Source organism: Orcinus orca, chromosome 16 (genome assembly GCF_937001465.1).
Source record: "Orcinus orca chromosome 16, mOrcOrc1.1, whole genome shotgun sequence".
Lineage (NCBI taxonomy): Eukaryota > Metazoa > Chordata > Mammalia > Artiodactyla > Delphinidae > Orcinus > Orcinus orca.
The window spans coordinates 78,257,477-78,275,224 of NC_064574.1; the positions used below are offsets into that span (position 1 = coordinate 78,257,477).

At 58.9% G+C, this 17,748-nt stretch overlaps 1 protein-coding gene across 9 annotated transcripts; it reads right to left on the reverse strand.

Moving 5' to 3' along the window:
• Positions 1-693: 693 nt before the first annotated feature.
• On the reverse strand, positions 694-16,546 carry LAT2 (linker for activation of T cells family member 2). Of its 9 annotated transcripts, XM_033426329.2 has the most exons (14): positions 15,414-16,478; positions 14,338-14,529; positions 10,920-11,048; positions 10,419-10,458; positions 6,819-6,862; positions 6,575-6,635; positions 6,310-6,347; positions 5,984-6,019; positions 5,873-5,903; positions 5,226-5,281; positions 4,084-4,146; positions 3,737-3,808; positions 3,160-3,280; positions 694-981 (listed from the first exon to the last, which is right to left on the reverse strand). In XM_033426329.2, exons 3-13 carry the CDS (start codon positions 11,017-11,019, stop codon positions 3,177-3,179), a joined length of 645 nt encoding a protein of 214 aa, XP_033282220.1. In that variant the 5' UTR covers positions 11,020-11,048; positions 14,338-14,529; positions 15,414-16,478; the 3' UTR covers positions 694-981; positions 3,160-3,176. The 9 variants fall into 9 exon arrangements, 8 of the variants coding, with proteins under 8 accessions (XP_033282220.1, XP_049555819.1, XP_012388218.1 ...); XR_007472334.1 differs by lacking the exon at positions 14,338-14,529 and having other exon boundaries at positions 5,226-5,310; positions 15,414-16,502; XM_049699862.1 differs by lacking the exon at positions 14,338-14,529 and having other exon boundaries at positions 3,160-3,244; positions 5,226-5,310; positions 15,414-16,537.
• Positions 16,547-17,748: the final 1,202 nt, after the last annotated feature.

Genomic DNA, 17,748 nt, shown 5'->3' on the forward strand with positions numbered 1-17,748 from the left:
TTGCAGCATTAACTTCGTCTCACAGAATCGGTGCAGCCTCTGGAAAGAGGGTTGGACTCAGGGACCAAGTTCTTGTCCCCAGCCTTCTCTCTCTCTAGGCCTCAGGGTCCCTTTCTATGAAACAAGAAGCCTGACTTTCATTGCCTTAGAAGGTTCTACGTGAAGCAGGGAAAGCAGACGGGAGAATCGCTGCCCTTGAACTGGAACGGTTTATTGAGATGTTTCGGTTGGAGGAGGCATTTTGTTTCCCTGACTCTGGCTTCTCTGACTCAGAAGGTCCCTTGGACCCCGTCCTTCCCATGAGACGGTCCTGTTTCTGCCCAATCAGCTGAGGCTCCAGGCCACTCCACTCCGCCTGTCCCTTCCCCAGAACCGTGACGTGCTCTGTCCACAGCAGACACTCCTGCTGAAGGGTCATGAAGGTGGCCGTGGCATCATCTCTGATTCGGTCAACGGAGGGCCAAAGAAAGGAGCGCCAAGGCGCCCCGTAACTCTGCTGAAGTTAAGTACGTGTAATGCTTACAGGAGACAAGATGGACACAACCTCTACTCTGAAACGCAGAATATTAAATACAACTCCACCTATATAAATTAACTGTACAAGCTTATCCACCACGCACGAGAATCCCAGCAACCAACATTAGTAAGCAATTTGGGATCAAAATCCAAAGCAAAAAAGGACACGAACACCCATGTAGTATGATGTTTTAAATGCGGTTAAGGGGATGCGACTGCCCTGAGTCCTGGGCATCTGACCACAGCGGGAGCTGCCCTCGGCCCCAGGCTCCTGCCTTGCCCGTGGGAGCCAGTCAGAGGGCGGCTCCATGCGTAACTGTCCTTTCCCGGGCTGGGTACCCCGTGGCCGGCTGGCTGGTCCTCAGGGTGCATTGGTGCCCCTCCCAGGAGTAGCCGTAGGGGGTCTAGAAGTTGAGCAGCTCTGGAGAAGGGACCCTGGGGAGGCAGTATATGGTTCCCTGGCTCCTTCAATGAAAAGGAAAAGTATTTGTTAAAGAGGGAAAGGTTTGCCTGGCCTGACGCTTTGTCCCCTCAGCCCCGGAGCAGCCGGCACGGGTCGGGGAGGATGCACATTGGTCAGAGTCCAGTGAGCAGAGAACCCGCCGTCAAGCAGCCTTAAGCATGTTTCTTATTCCAGGAACGTCTGCTTTTTGTTTGAAGTCCTGACTGCTCGGTTCTGGCCGAGGCCCGAGTTATTCTGACATGCCTTGGGTGCAGGAACACCCTCTGCACAGCAGCTGGCGGCTTTCCCCCGCACGTGTCCTGGGACCAGTACCATTAAGCTGCGTCCTCTCCCCTCGAACCCAGAAGGGACCTGACGGGTACTGGGCCCTAACTCCACTCCGCCTTTCCCCTTGCCTGGCAGCCCTTCCACCTGCTAGAATATAGGGATTGGGCCTCTGCAGTCCTGTCGGGCTGCTGTGGGCCCCAGCCCGTGGAGTTCAGTCCCTTCTGTGTGCGGGGTCCCGGGTGTAAATTCCAGCCAGCCGTAGCCGACCCAGACTCGAACTTCCCGTATCGTTTGTCAGCATACAACATACTCTTAGTTTCTTTCGTCTGAAGAACCTGCACAGCCTCTCCACTCCTGCCTGTCCCTGAATCCAGGCGCAGATCTCTAACTGCCCATTTCATACATCCTCCTGCACGGCATCTCCAATTTAACAGGCCCAGAAATAAACCGGCCTTGCCCACAAAACCCGCCCCGCCTGTAGCCTCCCTGATCTCAGTTGCTGGCAGCGATGGCCTCTCATTACTCAGGCAAACCCCTGCAGGCCTCCTCAAGTCCTTGCTCTACTGGGCAGCCGACACGCCACGCATCAGTGAGCCCCATCGCTCCACAAAGTCGCTGGATTCCTGCCTGAGCACACCGGTCTCCCTGCCTCCACCACGTCCCCTCTACGCGGAGGCCAGCGATCCTTTAGAAACAAGTCACTCTTCTGTTCCAGACCTTCCCCTGCCCCATCTCAGGAGAACCCAGGTGCTGGCCCTGCACACCTCCCGCCGCCGCCCTCCACCTCTGCCGATGCTCCCCCATCACTGTCTGCCCACACACATTATCAGACGCAGATTCCTGCCGGGGGTCTTTGCCAGTCCCTCTGCCTGGGTGTCCCTCCTGTCCCCAGAGGGGCGAGGAGCGGAGCTCAGAAAGGCTGCGCTGTCTCCCGGCTTGAATCACGGCACCGCCTCTCCCCACCCCACGTTGCTCCCTGCCCCTTCCCACGCCTGCAGTCCTAACGCGCTGCATTTCTCTCCTCTTCTCTTCCAGCTGGTTATGTTCTCTCTCTCCCACCAGAACGGAAGTTCTAAGCGGACAGGGATTGTGTGTCTTCTGTTCATCACTGTGTCCCCAGCCCCTAAGGCAGGACTTGCCCCTGGCAGGGGCCCTCTAGCTACTGGGTGAATGAATGAACCCCGGGCTCTGACCGCTGGGCTTAAACTGCTACCACCGATCCTGCTGCTTGTTCTCAAACGGCCCAGACCGGCCGCCCGCTGAGAGGACTGCCCGTGTCCCCCACATTGGGACCTGCTCCCCGTGAGGCAGGGCCTGGGCTCCGACATCGGAGCGCCTGGGGGACCGTTCCCTCCTCCACTCACTCTAAGTGGGGCCTCGGGCAGGTGGCTTGTCCACTCTGAGCCTTGGGGGCGCCAAGAGACGGTGTGTGTGAGCACTTGGCACCATTTCCTCCCGATCCCGCCCCATCCCTGAGTCCAACTGGTCCTGCTTTCCGTGCTATGCCTTGTGCGTGTTGTCAAGACACGGGTCCCAGTAGCTGCAGGTTGCAAGCAAGGAAATGGGTCGAGGGAGGTGAAGTCTCTCGCCCAAGGTTGCAGAGGCCCACCCAGAGCCCACCTTCTCACCCCATGACTCACCAGCCTGCCCTGCCTGACACCCCCTGGGCCGAGACTTTGTGTCCACCGTGGGTCTGTCACCTCCCCACACCAGCCACAGGAGCGGGGGGTGGGCAGGGACCGCTCGGGAGGCCCAGCACCCAGGGCGGCGTCCCAGCGCCCCGAGGAACCACCCCGTTTCAGCATCCGTGGGTGCTGCCCCATGGTCCCTGCTGTGGCTCCTCCCGCCCCAGCTCTGCTTCTCCCTGGGAGCGCAGCCCCTTAGGCCCGTGCGGCCCCCACCCTGGACCGTACCTTCCTCCAGGGCTTCTCTAGGCTTTGATGGCTGCCACGTCCCCATTCACGTAATCGGGCTCCCCGTCGTCCTCGTCTGGGCTTCCTACCGGGTAGGGAGGTGCTTCCCTCGGGACCGGCTCTGCGACCCGCGGGCACATGGTCAGAGGGTTCACACGCACATGCCCAGCCCTGTTCCCGCCACCACACCGCCCGCAGGAAAGGCTCCACTGGATGGTGTGTCTGTCCCGTCCTCTCTGGGATTTGCCAGAGGTGCGTCCTGCGGGGAGCAGGGCGAGTGCGATGCCGTGTGTGCGGCTGGATGGGCAGCCGGCCAGGAGGACCCAACCTCAGGAGGCCATGGTGTTGCTGAGGGGGGACCTGGCACGGTTCGAGCCTCTGCAGCCGCTGATGTGCCAGAAGCTTCGCTGTGGAATCAGCTGGACTGGCCGTAGGGGAGCCCACCCGGCCTTGCCCTCCCAGCCAGATCCCCTAAGCTCCCCTCTCTCCCCCTCCCCTCGACTGTCTGTCCCAGGCCTGGCCCCTCTGAGCCTGCTGAAGGTGACCGTTTGGAAGCACCAGGGCTCCGGCCGCATACCCACGACTCTCCTGGACTCCCGCCACTGCCGGATGGATGCTGAGTTCTGATAACCGTCAGACTCCTCGTCCCCTGCAGGGAGGACACCGGGGGAGGGGCTGGCAGAGGGGCAGCCACCATGGCCAGCCCTCAGGCCAGAGAGGTGCCACGTCCACCCCTCCAGAGGGGCAGCCTGTGTCCTCGTGCTGGAGGGAGGGAGGGAGAGTCCAGGACTGATGGGGACTCCTCCTGGACACAGGGTCTGATATTGGTGAACCGTGCAGCGGGGACTTCAGAGCTCAGCGGGGCAGGCGGGCCTGGCCTAGGAGGCCTGCCTCCCTGCCCTGCTCCGGGGAGGGCAGCCTCACCTGATTCGGTTTTCTTTGGCTCACAGATGAGCACGTTCTCATAGGAATTGGTGTCATCTTCATCTGCCAGGGAGAGGGGAGAGGGCGCAGGATGCTGGTGGGCCCTGCCCGACAGGCCTGGCCCTTCCTCTCTCCCTCTGTCTCATCAAGCCCCCAGCCCTCTGGGTCCCCCGGGGCCTCGAACATTCTCCTGGACAAGCTTCTTAATGGGTGCTGGCCTGGCTCCAGCAACCTCCACCCTGGGCTCCTTCTCTGTCTTCCCCTGAATGCCCTGGGGAGGGGAGATTAGGGGGTGTGGGGGGGGGGTGCAAGCAGGCCCACGAGGGACAGTCGGAGAAGGGAGGCCCATCTCTATGGGGCAAAGAGGGGCAGGGAGAGCCGCTGGGGGTCCAGGGGACAGGAACCTGCCTAACCCTTCAGGCAGTGGGGTGGGCTGAGGGTCCTTTGTCCGGGGGCCTAGGCTGGTTGTGGCATATCAGAGCCTGGTACCCCGGTATTCCCCCCCCAACCCCCAACGGGGAAGCTGAGCTCTAAACGCCACCCCACCCTGCGTCCATCTGTGTCGAAGAGGCTCTGAGAAGTGAGGGCCTCTCCCCAATTTAGAAACGCAGCGGGGAGAAAAGGACCCCCCCCCACCTCTCACCCCAGCCCGGCCCAGGCAGGAGCCCAGCCCTGTGCACCTCTCAGCAGGCACTGCCCACCCTCAGTTCTCAGTTTCTGCAGAGCAAAGGTGTTAGGAGCACCTTTGCTCTTCACAAAGGGTGCCAGTATCCTCGGAGCCTGGAGGGCTCAGCGTTTGTCAACAAGGCTGACCGGTCCAGGGCCTTCCTTCAAGGTCCCCTGTGTGCCCAGCCTTGAGAGGGGCCTGGATGACAAGGGGACCAGCCTGCCCCCTGCCCCTGCCCTCAGCTCCCCTTCTGGCCCCCCTACCCCCTCTTCCTGCCCATCCTTTCCCTCCTTCCCTCCACAGGGCCAGCCTCCCCCAGGTCCCCCGGCCCAGCCTCCTCCAGCCACCTAAACCTAGGCCTGGCCTCCTGCTTTACATCCTCCCGCCACCTCTGGCCCCGCCCCGGGGGTGTGACTTCTGAAGCTGCACTCCCAGGCCACCGCCTCCCTCTCCCCTTCAGCGACCTTTGCCTCACCTTCCGGGGGCTTCTGGAACCGCCCACTATCGAAATAGTCCGTGGCGAAGGGGTGTCTGGCAAGAAAACATAGACACAGCACCAACTGCTGGGCAGGCCCATGGTCGGGCCGGGAGCTTCCTGAGCAGGCAGCGAGGCCAGGGCTGCTCCTGAGCAGGCAGCGAGGCCAGGGCTGCTCCGGCCGTCACTGCCCCAGAGCCTGCGGGGGGCCCTGCCAGGGTCTCCCCCGATCCTCCCACCCTGCTTCCCTGCACCCCTGAGCTGCCCTGGCTCCAGCCACCTCACCGTGTGGCCTTATGCAAGTTACCTCCTGCCCTGGGCCTCAGTTTGCCCAACTGTGAGATGAGGAGACGTCCTGGGGGCCCTTCCTATCTGAGGGTCGGTGGAACTCGTCTCTGACCGGGTGGTGCAGGATGAGGTCCCCCAACGGCCTCCCCCACCCCCAAACAGAGCAGGGCTCCTTCCTGTCCCTGTCCTCAGCCCCCCCAAAGCTACGGTCATCTGAGGGAAACAGAGCTACAGAGAGCCTGCCTGGGCCAGTGGGTTCCAGGGCAGGAGGCCTTTCTCACGTAAGGAGGCTGCGGGCAGGGCGGGCAGGGCGGGCGGCGGGGCGAGGGGGTGGCCAGGGCCCAGAGAAGCCCGCTCACATGTAGGATGCATCTGATGTGCGTCTACTTCCTGCAGGAGGAGGCGAGAATCAGGCCTGAGCGCGGGCTGTATGCCCCACTGCGGCCCCCTCCTCCATGGAGCCCACCTACCTTTGCTGAAGTTCTGGTACCTGGAGGATGAAGACTCTGGAAGAAAGGCCAGGCCTCTTGGGTTGGCTCAATGCTGGTTCCCCAGCCCCCGCCCCCTCCCAGCTGTGACCACCGGAGGAAGAAGCCTAGGTGTTTCCAATCTTCACGCCCTCACACCTGCTCTCCGTTCCCTCCCCCTGCTGGGCCAGCCCCATCGGGCCTCCCAGCCCAGCTCACAGCGTCTCTCCTCTGGGAAGGCTTCCTGCTCAGTACCTGTCCCACCAGGTATTCACCCATCTCCGTCCCACCTCGCCCCTGCCCCCAACCCTGTGTCCCAGGGCACTCACCCTCGAGGCTGGGGGAGAACTGCAGCAGCTTGTCCTTCCTGCACGGGAGTGGGGCAGAGGCTAAGGAGGGGCTGGGAGAAGGCCCCGGGTTTCCTGGGGGTCTGGAGGCCACAGTCCCACAGCCCCCCGGTAGGGCCCTCAGAATCAGAACTGGGGCTCTGAGGTCCGAGGAAGGAGCAAGGTCTTGGCCTGGGCTCAGCCAGGTGGGGACCCTGGGGCCCACCTCATTGCCTCCCGTGGGGCTGGGACAGGGGCTCCTTCCTACCTTGCTGATGCCGCGTTGGAGGCCGTGTCCACCAGGGGCCCTGGCCAGGCCTCCCTGACCACTGCAAAGGTTGACGGGGTGTTGGCTGGGCCCCCAGGCCAGCTGCCCAGCACAGCCCCCTCACCCCATCACCCCACTAGATCAGGCCTGGCCACAGCCTCAGAACAATGGGGACGAAAGGGACTTTGATGTGGACACTCCCAATCCCAAGCCCAGCCCTGGACCCTTCTGTCTGGGGACTCACGGGTATAGGTCCGGGCCACTGCAAAGTTCTGCTGATTCTCTTGCCTGGAAACACATGGAGCTGTGCTGAGCCAGGGCCTGGCCTCCCACAGCCCCAGGGACAGAGGGGCAGGACAGACGGACAGGGAGGGACAGACCAGGGCGAGAGTGAGGAGGGGCTGCCAGCCCCCCAGGACTCAGATCCAGGGCTTCCTGATGCACCCCTTCTCTAGAGTGCTTCCCTGCCTGCCCACCGCGTGCCCACACTTCTCACATGGCCCTGCGCTGGAGCCAGCTGCCAGCCAGACATATGCCCCCACAGAGCCTCCCCAGGACCCCTGGAGATGCCCAGGAGAGTCTGTGGGTAGGACTGGGGCAGCTGCTCAGGGACCTGGCAGTGACGTCAGCCAGGAGCAACAAAGAGGCTGCTCCCACCACCTGCCATCCCAGGAGTGTTTAACGTTCCTAAGAGAGCACGGTCCTCTTAAGTTGTTCACACACGCCATTTACTCCCCAGTACCTGATGAGGCAACTTCAAGGCTTAGCAGACACAGCCAGGTATCTAACCATCACCTTCTTCCTTTGAAACAGAACCTGATTTTCATTTAGACAGCCACACAACCATCCAAAGGACTGTATTTCCCAATAAATGGGACTACCTCAAACTAGAAACCTTCTGCTCAACAAAGGAAATCATCGACAAAACAAAAAGACAACGTACCGATTGGGAGAAGGTATTTGCAAATGATGTATCCAATACGGGGTTAATACCCCTTATAATATAATATATAATTAACTCAACAACAAAAAAACAACCTGATTAAAAAATGGGCAGAGGAACTGAATAGACACTTTTCCAAAGAAGACATACAGATGGCCAACAGACACGTGAAAAGCTGCTCACCATCACTAATTATGAGGGAAATAAATGCAAATCAGAACCGTGATGAAGTAACACCTCACACCTGTTAGAACGACTATTATCAAAAAGACAAGAAATAACAAGGGTTGGTGAGGATGTGGAGGAAAGGAAACCCTTGGGCACTGTTGAGGGGAATGTAAATTGGTGCAGCCACTATAAACACAGTATAAAGATTCCTCAAAAAACTAAGAATAGAGCTACCATATGAGCCAGCAATCCCACTCCTGGGTATTTATCTAAAGAATACAAAATAACTAATTTGAAAAGATATATGCACCCGTATGTTCATTGCAGCACTATTTACAATAGTCAAGACATGGAAACAACCTAGGTGCCCATCAACAGATGAATGGATAAAGAGGATGTGGTATATATACACACTGGAATACGATTCAGCCATAAAAAAGATGAAACCTTGCCATTTGTGACAACATGGATGGACCTTGAGGGAATTATGCTAAGTAAAATAAGTCAAACAGAGAAAGAAAAATTCTGTATGATTTCATTCATATGTGGAATATAAAAAAGAAACAAACAAAAAAGCCCAAAATAAATGAACAAACCAAACACAAACAAACACATAGATACAGAGAACAGAATAGTGGTTACCTGTGGTTACCAGGGGTGGGGAGAGCAAAATGGGTGAAGGGATAGATGGAAACTAAATTTTTGTTGGTGATCTCAATGTAGGGTATACAGAAGTAGAAATATAATGTCGTACACATGAAACTTATATAATGTTATAAACCAGTGTTACCTCAATTTTTAATAAAAGGCTATATTTCCCAGCCTCCCTTGCATTTATGTGTGACCATATAATTCTGGTTAATGACATGCAAAGCCAAGGTTGTTGGGCTTTCAGGAAAACTCCTTTAAGGAGGCACTGCTAACTGGGATGCCCCATTTCTGTCCTTCTCCTTCATTCTTACTACTTACTGCCTGGAAGGCAGAGATGAGGGCTGGAGCTCTAGCTGCCACTTTGGACCATGAAATGCCCTTGGGAATGAAAGCCACTGCTAAGGATGGTGGATCAGATTAGCTAATCATTAAACCATTTTGGGTTCCTCCCCTGGACCAGAATGGTGACCTGCCCCAGCCTTCCAGCCTGGGGGGCTGGGGGTCAGAGTGATCTGATTTAGGAATGATGCCCTAAAACCACAGAAGAGAGTCAGGCATGGCTTCCCAGAGGAAATGAAGCAGGAGCTGGGCCTGGCACACACAGGCTGATAGGACTGAACCCAAGTGAGGTGGGGAGAGCCCAAGTCTCCCCTCCCAGCTCCTCCCACTTAGGCCTAGTTTTCCCACCTCCCACGTGAGGTTTAACTTGTGCCTCTGACTATCTTCGGTTCTAAGATTAATCAGGGGCCTGGAGTGGGCAGGGACTAAGGGAGGAGGGGAGAGGGAAGATACTGAGGAACTTGCCCTGGGGCAGGGGTGTGGGTGGGCACTAGGGGAGCCCAGCCCAGCCCTGGTGGAGGTTATGGGCTGGCGAGCCAGGGGACCAAGTGGCCCCAAAAGCCTTGGAAAGTCCAGCCCCGGCCCCAGGAGTGGGCATGGATGGGAAAATTCTATTTTCAAATCTCATTGTGGTTTTTCAGTTGCAAAAGGAAATGAGAGAGGGTGTGTGTGTGAGTTTGTATGTGAGTGCCTGCCCAGGCGTGCAAGCGAGTGCCGTGCGTGTGAGAAGTGCACGCATGAGCGAGTGCTGGGGGAGCCTGTGGGTGCGAGTGGGCATGCAGGCCTGTGCACGTGTGTGCACGCAGGTCTCAGAGCCCTCCACCAGGCACTGTAAGGACACCACTGGCTGCTGCCCTCCTGCCTCGAGTTGTTCTTGGGTTGCCCCCCGATCTGCAGCGCCCAGCACTGCTGACCCTCCCACGGCTCACAGAACGGCCAGCCTGTCCCCAAGGTGCCTGGAACTCCCTCCTGCCCAGGTCCTGCAACTCTGCCTGGGATCAGTGGCCCCGTTTCATCTCACCCCCACTGCCCTGCTTCCAGCTCTCCCGTGGCTCCCTTTGGCCCTTAGGACAAAGGCCAAGGTCTCTCTCCACAGTCAAGACTCTTCTTCCTCCGCATTCAGCTGATCTCTCTCAAGACATGCTCACAGCGACCACCTCTTCCCCAAGACAATGTCCACCCCGGCCCGACATCGGCAAATGCCCACACCATTCCCTCTCTCTCTGGATGTCCCCTTTCGCCTTCTTTCTCTCTTAAAATCCCTCCCGCCTCCTCCAGGAGGCCTTCCCTGGTCCCCCAAGTTTCACACCCATATCCTCCCCTGAGGTCCTTTAGTGTTTTCCAGGGGAGACTCGGACACAGCGCCCGGTCTCTGTTCCCCTCACTGCCCCGGGAGGGTGGGATTGCTCTGTCGACCTCCAGCACCGGCACAGCGCACTCCCCAGGGCTGGGGTCACTGCGGGGATTTCTGGAGATGCTCCTGGGCTAGCTGGAGTGTGGCATCCCCTCCTCCCCTCCTGTGGCATCCCCAGCCCTCCCCAACCAGGCTGGGGCCGGGTCTGGACAGCCCCTGGGCACCCCCTCGCCCTCTCCTAACTGCTTAGAACCCACTAGAGCCCGGCACGGAGGAGGTGTGAGTGAAGGGTTAGGGGTGGGGCGTGGCGGTGCCCGAGGGGATGCCCACATGGACACCCATGCCCAGGGCACACAGCGTCACTGTGCTGGGGACACTGAGACACTCACAGGCTCCTCTGCTCATAGATTTTCTCGGACCTCTTTGCACCTGCAAGAACAGGACCAGATTAGCAAGCGTCCCGGGGCCGGGTGGGAACTGAGATCCGAGGCCCAACCATCGTGTCTCCCCTGTGCCCTGTGCAGGCCTCAGACCGGACGTGCGGGCTAAGCCACCATCACTGGGGGCCACCTGACACTGGCAGGGGTTGCTCACCATTTATTTAGGAACGCGGAGCGTGGAGAAGGCGGACGCAGGCAGCCCAGCCCCCCTCCCCACGCTTGTCCAGCGCAGTCCATCGGCCCCAGACACACGCCCTTGACCCAGCAGAACCAAAGCCCCCAGCGAGCCAGACCCATTGTCTTCAGAGGAGAAACCCAGGCCCCTGGGGTTCACTTCTGCCTCCTGAGGCTTATCTGACTGCCCCTTCCGACTGCAGCCAGGTCTGGGCCTGAGTGGCTCGCTGGGTACACCGCACGCCCCTCCCTCGCACCTGTGACCCCAGCCTTTACCTGCACGGGGGGAGCAGCGCACACACAGGCCGGCCGCCGCCCCCAGCAGCAGCAGCAGTAGGGCCGCCCCCGACCACAGCAGCTCCGTGTCCGCGCTCATGTCCACTCCTGGCCACTCTTCCTGCAGGGCTGCAACGTGGGTGCACTGTGAGCTGGGGTGGAGGCTGCAGGGCCGCCCCCTTCAGGAACCCCAGGTTTCTGGCCCCCACTGTCCCCTGCCAACCCCACAGCTGAGCCCAGCATCACCTCCCCTGCCTGCTCTGGGACCAGGCAGGGACAGAACCAGCCCTGTTCCCCCATCTGACCCCCAACCTGCACCCCGGGCTCCCAGGGCCATCATCAACTCTTGGTTAAGTGCTGGAAGGTTCTGGAGACCCGCCAGACAGCACCACATGTATGTGCACACTCCCACACACGTCTTCGCTTACCCCCCAACTGCCCGTTGAGGGAGAGGCTCGAGCCATTTCACAAACAGAAAAACAAAAGCCAGAGATCCCACAGCTGCTAAGGGGAAAAACAGGATTTGAACTCCAGCCTCCAGACCCTAATGCTGGCTCCGCCCACTGCATCCTGTTGCCTCCTGCCAGCCCAGCTTTATTCCCCAACCTCAGAGTCCATGGCCCCTTCTGCCTGGGAGCCCCTGGCAGCCCCCATCCACCCTTGGGTGGTTCTCCGCTCCCACCCATGGCCTCTGGGGAAGCTGGGGGTGGGATTTCCATTCCTAAAACACCCATCTGCCCAGATTCCTCCTGCCCTGGGTGATGGAAGGAGGGAGGTCAGGAAGGCTTCCTGGAGGAGGTGGGCCTGAGACCAGGAGGGGAAGAAGGGCGCCTGGGCAGATGGACCTTGGTGGCTGGTGGTGGGATGTGCTGGGAGGTGGGGCTAAAAGGCTGCTTCTTGGTCAGTGGCCGGTCCCAGCCTCGGGGCCCCGCTGTGACTGCCAGGCCTCAGCAAAGCCACAGGCACCCACACAGGAGGGCCTGGTGAGTACAGCCCTCTTGAGGGGCCCTCCAAGGAGAATCATTACAACTATAAAGAGACTCAGCTCCCCCCTTGCAAATGCCAGTGACAGAGCTGAGGGCAACCAGGGGTCCTGAGAGGGCAGTGCCCCGTGGTGGGCACGTGGAGCCCACGCTACTGAGTGTCCCCTCGGTGAACACCTGTTCCTCCTGCCGCGGCCCACCTGGGAGGAGCCTTCTCCCTGCTTCCCAGCTGGGGAAAGCAAGGCTTGGGGAGACCTGAGCTCTGTGCTGCCCGCCTCCTGCTCCGGGCTCCCCAGAGGCCTGCACTGCACCCAGCCGTCCCCCTCGCCGCTCTGAGCTTCCTGATTCCCTGTGGCAAAGATGACAAGGAATCTCCGTGCAGGGCTGAGCCCCAGTCAGGGGCCCGTCATGAGGAAGTCACCTCTCCTTCCCCCAAACTCCAAGTGAGTCAGCGGAAACATGACCATTCCCAAACCTCATGACCCAGCAGCCTCCACACGAGGAGAGAGGATGACCTGATCACCCCAGGAGGTTGTCCGAGGGGATCTACGAGCCTGGGCACTGCCCTCCCAGGCCGCATACCCTCCGCCCTCCCCCCCACCTCGTTCTGCCCCGGGGCTGCCTCCCTCCCGGGCCTCCAGCCAAGGCCCAAGTCCATCTCAGGCTGGTGAGGTTGGGAGCATCTGGCCTTGAAGCAGGGAAGCTTGCCTGTGCCTCGGGGTCTCTTGGCATCAGTTTTCTCATCTATAAGACTGGGATCAACCCAGGCCGTTCCTCAAAGAGTCGTTGGGTGGACAAGCACGTCCAGCCTGGATCACGGTTGGGGTTTCCGGAAGAGAAACTTGCTGAGGGTGTTATTTCCAGCTGGCTGGTCTGGACAGTTCCCTTGGGCTCCCACCCTTGACGTCTTTGTCCTTTGGTCAAGACAGAGACTCTTTCTGCCCCAGAGGAGGTTCAGGCACAGACACATGGGAGAGTTGCACCCATGGGACAATGGTCCAGCACTGGCCACCGCCGGGGTCTGCTTAAGACCCCAGGTTCAAGTCCACACTCTCAGCTTGGCATTCAAGGCCCTGGGACCTGGGCTGCTGACCTCTGCTGCCCTCCCTCCCAGAGGACCCCGACCATCAGAAAGCCCTCTTGCTTCCTGGCCCTGCAGACGCTCGGGATGCCCCCAGCCCTGGTCCATCTCCACCGACCTGGCACCGGGTGAGGGAAGGGAGGGGAGTATGAGAACACAAATTCTGCCCCAGCTGTTGAATCCCAGTGTCACCAGCCTTCGGTCACCCCTCTGTTAAACGAGGGAAAGAATGACACTCAACACTCAGGTTGCCACCTGAGGCCCAGCATTGAGAGGATGCCTGTAAGGTGCTAGTGCCGGCCGGTGGGACATGGTTGCCTGTGACCACTGTGACTTGCCATCATCACGGTCCCTGTGGGATGGGAAGAGACAGCCGCATCCTGTCGGGGCCAGAGCTGGCTGGACGGCCCGCACTGAGCAGTGTGGGTCAACCCTACCTGAAGCCCTCCCTGCCGGGTCCCCCAGACATGCAGGCCTGAGACCCCCCTCTACTGCACCATGCAGGGCATCGTGGTGGGACCCTGGGAGGGGCTGGGATCTGAAGGAGAGCAGCGCTGTTGCCCCAGCCCTTCGGTTGTCACAGACGCGGGTAGCATCACCTTGGAGATGCCAGCTCCTTTCTTCCAAGGGAGGAGAGGGAGGCCCAGAGAGGTGAGTATTCTGCCCAAGGTCACACAGCTGACCAGTCACAGAACCAAGATCTACACCCAGGGCAGGCTGACTCCAAGGCCTACACTCCTTTACGTAAATCCTTTCTTATATTATATATATATATATATTTGCTTATATTACATTTTTAAGAATCATGCAATATTTTTTAAAAGAGAGGCTCATTTGAGGAAAACTCTGTGGCTGCCCCCCAGACTGAATCAATCTGTCCTCTCTCCTTGCTTTCCCAACCAGGCCTGAGAACAAGTGGGGCAGGGGAGGGCGGAGGGAGAGGGGCTGGGCCCCTGGCGCAGGCAGGCCCGGCAGCCCCAGGAGGGCCCCAAGGGGCCAGACAGGGCTGAGTCGGGTGGGGAGGGGAGGGGAGGCCGCCACAGACCGTGGCCTGCAGGCCAAAATAGCAGAAAGGGAAGTGGGCAGTTTTCATATGAACAAGTTTTGCAACAAGCTGACGGCGGAAAAGCTCTCAGGGCCGGGCTGAGCAACCCTCTGTACCCAGCCTCTCACCCTGAAAGGCCCTTGGCAACCCTGCTGCCCAGCCTCCCAGCCCTCCTCATGTATTACATGGGGAAACTGAGGCCCACCAGGGCCGAAGGTCAGGCTGCGGGGGTAGGGGTGGACCCAGAGGTCCCCGTCCGACCCCTGGAAAGGCTTATCCGCTGGGCTCTGCTCCGTTTTCCCAAATAACCTTGGCTTTCAGATGAGGCTGACCGAGAGGTCTCTAATGGAGGCTCTTATGCTCAGGCGGCCGGGGTAGGGACCGGGGCAGCCCTTGTTCCGGGCACGGGTGCGGGATGGTGAAGGCCAGGGCCACCCGTAGGCAGAGCAGGGTGCCAAGAGCACCCCAGGTCATTTGTAGAGACGTGGATGCATCTGGAGACTGTCACACAGAGCGAAGTAAGTCAGAAAGAGAAAAACAAATATCGTATATTAACGCATATATGCAGAACCTAGAAAAATGGTACAGGTGAACCGGTCTGCAGGGTAGAAATAGAGACACAGATGTAGAGAACAAACGTATGGACACCAAGGGGGGAAAGCGGTGGTGGTGGTGGTGGTGGTGGGATGAATTGGGAGATTGGGATTGACATGTATACACTGATGTGGATAAAATGGATAACTAATAAGAAACTGCTGTATAAAAAAATAAATAAAATAGAATTTAAAAAAACAAAGAGCACCCCAGGGCCTACAGTTTCTCAGCCCCCCAGCAGAGAGCTGGTGGCCAGCCTGGGGGCTGGGCGGGGTGGCCGGGACAGCTTCTTCCTCCAGGCTAGGGGCAGGACCTGGCTCTGCTTATCTGTAGCATCTCTCCCATCCTCCCACAGCCCTGGGGCAGGGTTGTTACAGCCCCATTCTACAGATGAAGAAACCAAGGCTCACGGGTCTGGGCCTGCGGAGCTGCTGTCCTCGACCCTCACCCGACTCTGGAAGTGATGGAACCCGCCCTGGGGGGCTTCCCAGGGCTGTGCAGGCTGGGCCGGGGAAGGCGGGGCGGGAGAGGGGCCAGAGCCCCAGAATCAGCTGCCCCTCTAGTGCCACAGGATCTGGGGCGAGGGCTTGCTAGCTGGGGGCGCCAGGACAGGGCTGGGGCCAAGGGAGGGGGTGCCGGGCATCCCGGCTTCTTTCCAGCCCACCCGCCGGGCAGCCAAGCGCTCCTGCTGGGCCAGCAGGGCCACTCCCAACCCCGTGGGGTGTCGGGGGGACAGCCTCAGGACCCCTGCCTTGGGGGCCAGGCTCCAGGCACCCCTGGAAAAGGCTTACCTGAGAGCGGGGGTCTCCTCACTGCGGCCACCTCATCCTGAGCCCACACACCTGCCTGATCCGATGTCAGTGCCACAGACACTGGCAGGCAGGATGCAAGGCGGCGAGCTTCCTGTCAGCCACTGAATCATCCCTCATACATCCGCTGCTCTGCCGGACAGGCTCTGCTCTTAACAGACAGAGGCAGAGAGACAGACAAACAGAGACAGAGAGACAGAGAGACACACACAAACAGGCACAGAGAGAAAAGAAAGACATGGACACACAAACACACACAAAATTCACACTAAATACACACACACAAACGCATGTCTCACAAAGAGGAAGTGACACACACTGCGGGACAGGGACAAAGGGAACGAAATGGGGGAGCGCACACAGACACGCACAGGCAGCGAGAGAGTAGGAAGACACGGAGAGACACACTGAAAACACACACACACACACATAGAAATACACGTCCACAATGAAAAAACACACACACACAGATATACGTGCAGGGAGAGAATGAGAAACACAGATACACACACACACAACATCGGATGTGGGTGGATGGGCACAGACAGACATATATCAGGGCAGACATCACAAACGAATGGGCAGAGACAAAGACAGATGGACAAAGGAGTGGACAGTCCCTGGCAGCAGAGGAAGGGACCAAGCTGAAGGACAGAAGGAAGGACAACCATGACTCCTCTGCCAGGCCTGGGAGCCTCCACACACCCATTTTCCAGATGAGGCTCACAGAGGCGTGGAGCCAGCCAGGGCGGCTAGAGCTCAGCCCCCACTCCCTCCACCTGCTGCCCTGGTGCCTGGGCCCTTCCCTCAGAGGTGAGGATGGCGCTAGAGAGACGGGTGCGCCGCACGCACGCAGCAAAAAATGTTCCCCAGTGCCTCCCGTTACTGGCCATTAAATAACTTGCCCAAGGCCGCTGAACTCTTAGTGGCGCCCCACCAGCTAGAGACCAGGAAGTCCACAGGGGCCACCCCAACCCCCATCTGTCTGGCATCCCAGAGCCTGGGCTCCCCAGCTCTGGGCCCCTCTCTGCTGGGACAAGGTTTTTCTTTCAGCCCCAGTCCAGGGTCCACAGGCTTCCCAGACCCAGCCAGGCGACAGCGGAAGTGCCGCCAGGAAGCCCAGCGGCAACCAAAAGAGAAATGCAAGGGCTGGGCGCCCGCTGCTGCCCCCCCGCGGGGGAGAAGGGTGGTGCAGGGACTGGAGCTTATGGGAGAGCCCGTGGGCCCTGAGCATCAACAGCAATCCGCATCCCCGCAAGTGGTGGCGCCAGGACTAAAGCCGACATCACGTGACTCCCAAGCCTGAGAATCACTGCTGCCTCCCTCATCCCACGTGGGGCAGTGCTACGTTCAAGTCCCACAGCAACTCTTGGAGGGAGACCTTACTTTTCTTATACAGGTGAGCCGACTGAGGCTCAGAGGCTAAGCTGGATTTGAACCCATACTCCAAAGCCTCCAAAGCCTGTCGTCTTTTCACCACCCTTGAGCGCAGGTGCTCTCTGGGACCGCCTGCCTGGCTTCTCCTCACCCACTGGGACAAGCCTGTGTTGGTTTCCATCCACCTGGACTATGTACCTGCCCAGGGTTTCCTGCCCGCAGAGACGGACAGAAGCTCCAACATGTCCAGTGGGAATGGCGCTCTGTTCTACATGCTGGCTTCTGTCGCGGCCTTAGCGATGGCAGATGCTGGAGAAGTGACCTCCAACCACCGGCAAAGTCTCAGGGCCCGTCTACAGTGGCACCTAGGAGCCCTCTTGCACCCTCTCTGAGCCCATTTTCCATCTATAAAAACAGGGGCCTGTTGGGCTTCCCTGGTGGTGCAGTGGTTGAGAATCTGCCTGCTAATGCAGGGGACACGGGTTCGAGCCCTGGTCTGGGAGGATCCCACATGCCGCGGAGCAACTACACCCGCGAGCCACAACTACTGAGCCTGCGCATCTGGAGCCCGTGCTCCGCAACAAGAGAGGCCGCGATAGTGAGAGACCCACGCACCACGATAAAGAGTGGCCCCCGCTTGCCACAACTAGAGAAAGCCCTCGCACAGAAACGAAGACCCTACACAGCACAAAATAAATAAATTAAATAAATAAAGTTACTCAAAAAACAAAAAACAGGGCCCTGTCAATCTAAAGACCCTTTTTGGCCTTGAGTGGAAGGAGGATCCTGCCCCCTTTTGGGCAATTCTCAAATTCCTCCAAGTTCTATTTCATTTATAGACCAGTTTTCAAAAAAAAAAAAAAAAAAAAACCAAAAACCCAAATTAGATATTTCATGTCTGGTTGTGTAAACGCTAGTGCACTTGGGTTTTGTTTTGTGC